The following is an 8,945-nucleotide window of genomic DNA, read 5'->3' on the forward strand; positions in this document are numbered from 1 at the left end:
AGTCACATGCTGCATCTAGTGGTTAGTGGCTTGGACCTTTGACTTCCAAATGAGTCCGCAGAACCAAATGAATGTGGCAACTTTAAGCTTAACTGGTGTTGCAAGATAGCAAGTTCTCTTGTTGTTTCTGGTATGTATCTGCTGGAGAAAGGATTGAGTAAGATTTACTCTTTGCTGTTTGGTCACGGTTTTTTAAGTTGGCTACATCACAAGATGTTATTCTAGTTCAGTTTCTGGGTGCAGCATAACCTTTCATGGTTGATATGGCCACTGGCCAGACATGGCTTGTGATCTGCTTCCATCGAAACACAGGCGAAGTGGTTCGTCGGTACCTTTGGCGACACTCATGGTTGCAAGTGATGGGATCTAACTAGCTGCAGAGCCCAGCTTCCTAGTGTCTCTAGCGGCTGGCATGTGTGATCACTTGCTAATATCGCTCTTTGGTTGCGAAAGCAAGTAATGCTTCTCATTTTAGATCCCATACAGTTACTAGTACAGGTGTATGGAGTACAACAAGCACAGACAACTCTACACAGCCTGTTCGTTTCGCCGTGGCTTGTCGTAAACGATCGTAAATTTTCAGCCGGAACAGTATTTTTCTCTCACACAAACCAACCAACAGTACTTCTTCACGAACAAGCAACGAAACGAACCAGCCAACCGAACAGGCTGACAATCGGTCAGCCAATGATTTGTGCTGCTGAGTTGGTCACGTCATTGCTCGGCGGTATTTACGGCACAGAGACGGCATGTCACGGCCATTCTGCCAGCTACAAGCTGCTTTAGATACAAGAGCAACCGCAGACCATGCTACTTGGAACAGCACTAGTAGGAGTACTATTATTTCGTTGCTCAAGAAAATTTCATAGAAATAGAAGGGCATCCGGTGTATACCAGTAGCACACATGTACAGAGCTAAGTTTACACAATCTCTAGTACAGATATCCTCATATCAATTCTACCAAAGTAGAAACTAGCAAGCATAAAAATTTTGAAAGAAAACTATCAGCTTGCTATGTTGTATTATCGTACAGCCTCCCAAAGGGGGAATCAGTCAGTACAGCCAAAAGGTGTGCTCTCATTTGGCATAGGATCAATATATTGCAGGTGCATACTTGACTGGTATCCATGCCAGGGTACACCAGAATCACGATCCAGCAGTCCAATCGATCCAGTTTTTCCCTGCCTCTTGAGGTACCTCAACGCCTGTAACGGTGACGCTTGAAGTTGAAATAGAGATGGAGAATCCCACGTTCAAATGTACACTTGAACCCCTTCTTGTGTGAGTATTCCCACTCCTTGTTCACAATACGGAAAGACTGTGGAATAAAACAAAGTGAAAAGACTGCCCATGGAAAAATCTATACGAAACATTAGAAGGCACAAGGCTTACAATATCCTCGTATGGAGGGCCGGCGTGAAATCTTATGAGACAAGTCTCACCAGTGCTTCCATCTTTCTCTATACTGTACGTTGGTGCTTTTGATTTATCGACAAGATCAGGGTAAAATATATTGAACTTGTAGCCTTGAACGATTTTAGGCGGTGGGTTATCATGGTCATAATGAGTCTGGTTGTATTTATTCCATTCATATCCAGTGTGCACCCGATTGAAGTACTTGGGCTTTCTTGGTCGATACTTGTCGTGCCACCAGTACACCTGCGAGCATATTGAACAAGCATATGCCATCAGAAACCAGCTGAGTTCATAAGCGGTAGGATGCACCAAAGTTGCTAAATCACGCTTCTTGTGTGTAAAACTTGTTACCACCCATGGTATCGAACTCAAATATGGCATTACCCCTATATTAAACTATCAAAATATACTCAACTACAATTACATGAGTCAACAGATTACTTGAAAATTTTGGTGTAGCTTAAGGTGTGTTATATATAGTCCAGATTATAGCAAGACAACCATCGGTCCTTCTGGATCAACACTAAAAATTGTCGCAGTCACACCATATCCCAGTTGAATTCTGAGAACTCTCTCGCTAATCCAGTATCAAGGCAGAATATTGGAAAATATAGATAAAAACGCAATGGGATCAAAGGAAAATCATCCAAACCTGTGAATCAAGGTTCACTTCAGCACCGACACCAAATACTGCATCTCCTTCCTCCATAGCTCCCATCGTTTTTATGGCCTTCATCTCCATCTCATCAGGTACTCTTGCCTTTGCTTTCATGGCTTCCTGAACTTTCCTTTGATGTTCCAAAACTACAGCTTCACGTTTTCGGTCCTGGAGATGATTAAAAGCATTAAGTATGAGTTGCCAACCTCATTCTAATCATCTAATCAACTCATAAAATAAACCCTAATAACTTGATGTTCTTAAGAAAAATCTTCACCCATTGTGTTTGTATATGAACTCTAGAAAGCCCTCAAATTTAAGTCACCATAAGGAGCATTGCCATCAAAAGTAAGATCTAAATGAATCAATGCCCCCCTCTTAGGGTAAGACATGCAGGAAGGCCTGCAGAAGCTTGAAAGGTTGTCTTCTAATGAAAAAAATATCAGTAGAACTTTTCGTCCTAATATTGTTAGTTAGCCTCTTTTGTTGCATAATATGGAGTCCAGTTACTAACAATCTGTATTTGACAATTAAACTACTTAGTTAACTGCACTGCAGCAAATAACTAGTACAGTTCCAATCATGTTTCTATTAATACTATTAGAAATAGAAACACAGGACTCTACCAGCTCAGCTTTGTCCTCTTCAGGATCAATTGCATCTTCATCTTCATTGCCATGCATTAGCTGTGGAGAGAAGGATCCATCTTCCTCTTCAAATTGGTTTTCTGTGTGCTGAGGTATAGGCTCAGGCGAATATCGTTTATCATCTACAAATAGAACATACATCAGAAATCACTTCATTATCTTGGAAACATAGTTGATTGAGTAATCAGAAAAGAAGGTAAACCTTCGTCCTCATGCATCTCATCCTCCAGTTTATTATCATCTTCTTTCTCAGATTCCACATCCTGTTCAACAGCACCAGGATGCTCCAGTCGATGTAAATGCTTCCTTAGGATAGAAGCATGGATCTCCCTCAGGCAAGCCTGCGATGCAAACAAGCATTTTTCGTAAGTATAAACTGCAAAATCAAAATTCAGAAGTTCAATGTAATAGCTCAGCTCTAGATTATAAAGGATTACTGTAATAAGCCTGTAAAGAAGTTCAGATCATGCAACTGCACCACAGGTTACCAACCAACCAGTGGTGGCAAAGTAGCGCCTTTTGCCTATTACTGAGGCCCTAGTCAATAAACCCATGCATCCTTATTTTCAAAAAAAAAATGCATCGTTTTACTTTGTATAACGGTATGGATAGACTGGCATTTGCAGACCCACTGGCATACCTTTGCTTTGTAAATATGAAGCCGTTTCAGGATAGCTTCCCAGTATTCAACAACTTTTGCAGTTCCAGAGCGCATTTGGGACTCAATTTGACTTTGCATATCTTCAAGCTCTGTGGAAGTTTTACCATCCAGGAGACTTTTTACATCCCCCTCAATACTTGCATGCAAACCTCTCTCTTCTGCAAGAACCTCAGGTGGTGGTTCCTCACCACGGACCCTAGCCCGATCTAGGGCATCTCTTTTCCGAGCCTCACCTAGCTCCCATTCGCATACCACCATGAGTGCCTGATAAATTTTCAGATCAACATAGACATAATGCATTAGCATTCTTGCTAATCATATGAACAAGTTTCTGTAAGGAACTGAGGGGAAATTATATATACGAAGTTAGAGATATATCATGACAAACTAAAGCATTTTTTCCTAACCAAATAAAATCTATTATAGGAAAATGGAGGCTACTGTCAGTTTTGTATCCCACCACAATCCCTAGTTAGGAGTACATTGTTCCATACTTAGCATTTTCAACATAAAAAACTATACATTTTATACATCTTGCTCACAGTTATTCAGGAAGAAGGTAACATTATCATGCATCTTAATGCCAACAAGTTATTCAGGAAAAAGGTGAAAGAAAATGACATATACCTCCCAGTACTTAACATTTGTTTGGCTTTCCCTGTCCAGATCAAGATGCATCTTAATGTCATCACGTAGCTCTTTCATTTCTTTCACTGTTAATCCCTACACATACATGTCAGGAAGTGCTAAGTTATAAAATGCATATATTTTGAATGCACTGTATGATGGTGTCAGAATATTATACAATAGTTGGTTTTAAAAACCATACAGAAAATTACACAGGTAAGTGCTGCTGGGACAGCACTTTTTTCAGTTGAATTACAATTGGATAAGGATGAACAAAGGATGCTCACCTTGAACACCAGATAGGGCTCATTTAATTCAATGTCAAATCCATCTGAGAAATTAAGATTCTTAAGGAGAACATCAATAGGCTTTGTACGCCCCTCCCGCAACCTGATCTCAGACCTGACCTTGCTTTGGTCAAAATGAAACTGCACTCCAAAATGAGAAATGCTAGATAAATAACAATTCCATATTAACTCCAACACAAATTGAATAGTGTTTGAAGGGCGGGCCTGGTGCAAGTGGTAGAGTACTACCGACTGTGACCGGAAGGTCCTGGGTTCGAGCCACAGCCTCCTTGCATTTGCACATCGCAAGGGTAAGGCTTGCTGCTAATACCCTTCCCTAGACCCCACACAGTGCGGGATGCTCTCAGCACTAGGTACGCCTTTTTACAAATTGAATAGTGTTTGTCAGGTTTTAAGATATTAACCTCTTCCTCCTTCTTCTCCCAGTCTTGAAACTCGGCACGTGCTCTTTCTCTAGCTAGCAATGCCTTCAAAATGGCAAGTACATGTATTTAATTCCAAATGGAAAAACTGTCTGAATGTAATAAATGATAGACATAAACCAACAAAATTATTGTAAAAGAGATTTATGATCGACAAATACAAACCATTTCCTCTTCATGCTGTGCCTTTTCAATTGCTCTTTCTTCCCTTCTTTTCTTAACCTTCTCTATTTCAGCCTACATTTGACAGAGCGAATATAATGATTAGGCACTGCAAGAAAAACATAATCTTCAGTTTTTCTTTGAAAGAAGACTGAACAACAAATTTTCTGGCTAGCAAAGTGTACAGTGCACTACATGACAAAAGCATGAATAAAAAAATACATATGTACAGTACACCTTATTAATTCATTGGAAGTAGACATCCAAGTAAGGAGGTAGGATGACTACGATATGCTCTAAAGTTCCAACTAATAAACAATGGGATTAGATATAGAGAACTAGTCCAGAAATTCATGTTCCATTGTACCATTCTTTCTTGCTGTTTCTTCTTCTCAGATTTGACAGAAATGTCCACCTTCTGTCCCTGAGATACATCACGCTCTATCTTCTTTCGCCACACAAAACTGTAAAGAGACAAGATAGAAGGCATCCTTCTTTGAATATTGTTTTGTCACAATGAAAGCAGCTGCTCAAGGAATCTTATAGTGGTAATGCAAAAAGAAGGTAGCAAATAATTTGGGTGCTCAAGGAAGCCACAAACATTTTAGTTTACTTGACAATATGTGCAAACATTAGAAATCATATCCCAAGGTAAACATATTATCAGAAGAGTGTGAACATAAAGTGCAAGAATATGCCAAACTATAAGGCAAAAATATGGTGTCTGAAAGGATATATATCAATAATTCAAGATTGGGCACACAAGGGAACAAAGGCAAAAATAATTAAGCAAATTCGAATGAACAACACTACAAGTCTACAAATCCAAAACTTTGTTTAAAAGTACCATAACCATCTTGTGAAAAAAAACTACATAAGCCATTGAAACAACAAACAAAATCCCCATGGTGATGTAAGAAAATTGTATTAAAAAAAACTTCGCAAAACTAGACGCCTACTAGATTTTATCATGTCAGAGATAATAACAATGGATGCTTACTGGCTCGAGCATCACTAAGCTCCACTTTCATTTCTATGTTTTACTTTTACAAATTACAACAGCCTAAGTTAGTTCAACTCTTCATGAATTGTTACCACAATAACCTAATTAGTCAGCAAGTGAATTTTTTCCCTTGATCTATTAGTTGCGTCCAGCAACCTAAATCAGCTTTGTTACTGGAAATGTTAAATACCATTACAATTTTATCACCGCATAAACAGTATTTATGTACCAGGAAACCACCCCGATATCTGCCCAGGTACAATCATCTAGAGCATGCCACTAGTTGCCACAACAAGTTAGTTCTATTGATAGTCTTATTATAGGTGCCATTAGCAGCAGTATTTATTTGGATACAACATGGGTAAGTAAGAGTGTTAAGATGTTTGCAATGGTGTTGGTGTTATAGGTGACAATTGTTGAACTAGTTTTGTCAATGTACGACATCCTGCACGATTTTCTCAGTTCTAGTTCTAGCATAAAATAGCCCCTGCTTCCCAACTCTCTGTAGGTTTCTCTCTCCTTTGGTGGTTATTAGCTATTTTGGCGTTGTTGTTTTTTTTCTCCCCAGAAAGACTGGGCAAATTAGACCCAAAATCTTTTCCCCAGATAACAAGAATTACTGAATTGCTGCACAATTTCATATGAGAGGGAAAAGAATTCACGTACTTCTCTGTCAGGTTGGGATCGCCAAAGGGGTTTGAATCGTTGGAGTAGCCAGAAACCGCATTCGCCTTCAGCTTCTTCGCCACTTTCTCCGCCTACGCATCCACCGCCGCCAACAACGAGTCAGCAATTAGAGCCCAGACCGCAACCCTAATCCCAACCCAATCAAAGGGAAAGCCACCACTTCAACAGCTCAATCCCATACCTTCTTCTGCGCCTTCTTCGCCATGTACTCAATGATCTGCTCCTCGGTGACATCCCGGCGCCTTCGGCCGCCGCTCCTTCCCCGACGTCCGGAGTCCGACCCCGAATCCTCGCTCCTGCTGCCGCTTGCGTCGCTGGAGGACGGGGTGTCCCTCCGGCGGTGGCTCCTGCGACGGTGGCGTCCCCGGCTCCGGCGGGGTGAGCCGCTGGAATCGGAGGCGGCGTCCGAGCCGGACGGGGACGGGCTGCGCCGCCACCGAGACGACGACGAGCGCCACCGGCCCTCGCTGTCGCGGTCCCGCTTCGGCATGTCGGCGACGAGAGGGAAGCCGCGCAGAGTCTCGCGGCCGTGGGCTGGTAAATTGTTTAGCGGATTAACTGAGGTCGGTTATCCATGTTCATTGGGCTGGGCCGCAAGGAGCCCAGCAGAAGGCCCATAGTGTAAAAGGCACATCTAGGCCGAAATCGGACTCCAAAACGGAAGTACGGCCTTGTCTCCACCACATCCTTCATGGATTTTTTTTAGATGACATCCTTCATGGATCTGTGATTAATATAATAATAAATAAGGGGAAAAAAGGATAAAGGTGTGGTTAAAAAACAAAATGGGTTTCAAAAGTGGCCTTGGATGCAAGAATGATTGAACGGTGCCATGAACATTGGTGGCCCAAAGGTATGGATCCAGCGGATTAATTTGGGCCTCGATGACATGTCCTTCCTATTCTAGGAGTTGTTTGAATTTCGGCCGCACACGGGCACGCCACAATTGTGGCAGCCACAAAGTGTGGCGTGGAAAATCATCACCCCTACTGTGACGCGAAAACGCGTTGCAATGAACTGAAAGCTATGTGGCGTGCCTAAACAACTCTTTCTTTTTTCTGTGGTCGCCGAAGCTGAGCTTGACGAGTTAAGGCTCGCAACCAAACAACCTCCTTCATTTCTGACATTCAACTATATTTGGCAGACATGGATGAAAAAAAACGTTTTGAATTCATATTCACTCTGGTAGAGTGGTAGGTTAGATTTTAAATAAAAACATATTTTTTATATAAAAAACATATAGATCAAAAATTTTATAGAAGAATTCAGAATTTTTAGTGGGCGTACAATCCATTTGGACTTGTTCTACTTAAAAAGGATCAACCGAAAAGTTACTAGTGCATAGAGGCCATAAAAAATCAGTCAAAAGTGAAAACTGACTTTTGGGCGTTTCACTCATGTAAGCAAAACTCTGGAACGGTTTCGACCATTTCCGAGATACTAGAAACGAACCGGGAAGAGCATTTGGCACCGCGCTCGTGGCCATCTGCGTGAGAAACGGAACCCATCCTCACGTCGAAACCGATTTTTTTATTTTTTAATCTTTTTTGAAAATTTTTCATAAATATATTTCTGGACGTATGATTTCAAAATTTGGACTCTTAGCTCGACGTTATCATTGTTGGCGCCGAGCTCGGGGCCACGTTGACGCCATGGACGCTGATATGGCAGTCAGCTCGGCGCTGTGGATTGTTGGCGCCGAGCTCAAGCCCTCTTACGTATGAGCTCGAGGTTCCTTTCTCTCTTCCTCTCTCTTTCTCTCTACCGTCCCCGCCCGCACCGTCCGCACCGTCCTCGCCCGTTCGCTCGCGCCGCCACGGCCGCGGCCGCTCCCGCGCACCCGCGCCCTCGGCGACCGTCACCGCTCGCACCGGCCCCGCGCCCACGCCCACATCGGCCCCGGGCCCTGCAGCGCCCAGCCGCGCCAGGTAAAAATTATGAATATGCAATGTAGATGCTTAGTTAGTTTTGATTGTAATGTAGTAGTTCGATTATTTGTTATTTACTAGTTAATATGATGACTCAGGTAGGTGATTTAGTTACTGATCTAGTAAGATAGATATGTAGATAGATAGAAAAATAGATACATAGGTACATAGATATAGTTAGATATGTAGATAGATAGAAACATAGATACATAGGTATATAGACATAGCTATTTTGTAAGTACACTGTATATATATACGTAGTTATTATCTTATTTACTTAATTTGCAGTTAGAAAGTACTTGTTAGGTACTATCTATCTTCTAATTTGGACTAAAGGACATGTATTTCGTTATGTTTTTGAACTATATGGACAACCTAGTGATCATATATCATGGAGGCACCGTTGAATGCGATCGTTATGGATA

General features: G+C 41.7%; 1 protein-coding gene across 1 annotated transcript; it reads right to left on the bottom strand.

Annotated features, from left to right (window-relative positions):
* Nucleotides 1-840: 840 nt before the first annotated feature.
* On the bottom strand, nucleotides 841-7,113 carry LOC136537808 (splicing factor Cactin-like). The gene is made up of 13 exons (XM_066529776.1): nucleotides 6,774-7,113; nucleotides 6,572-6,663; nucleotides 5,270-5,366; nucleotides 4,906-4,977; nucleotides 4,723-4,785; nucleotides 4,298-4,438; nucleotides 4,011-4,106; nucleotides 3,363-3,647; nucleotides 2,925-3,063; nucleotides 2,702-2,844; nucleotides 2,070-2,243; nucleotides 1,394-1,660; nucleotides 841-1,319 (listed from the first exon to the last, which is right to left on the bottom strand). Exons 1-13 carry the CDS (start codon nucleotides 7,080-7,082, stop codon nucleotides 1,200-1,202), a joined length of 1,998 nt encoding a protein of 665 aa, XP_066385873.1. The 5' UTR covers nucleotides 7,083-7,113; the 3' UTR covers nucleotides 841-1,199.
* Between the last annotated feature and the right edge of the window lie 1,832 nt (nucleotides 7,114-8,945).

Source organism: Miscanthus floridulus, chromosome 2, assembly GCF_019320115.1.
Source record: "Miscanthus floridulus cultivar M001 chromosome 2, ASM1932011v1, whole genome shotgun sequence".
Lineage (NCBI taxonomy): Eukaryota > Viridiplantae > Streptophyta > Magnoliopsida > Poales > Poaceae > Miscanthus > Miscanthus floridulus.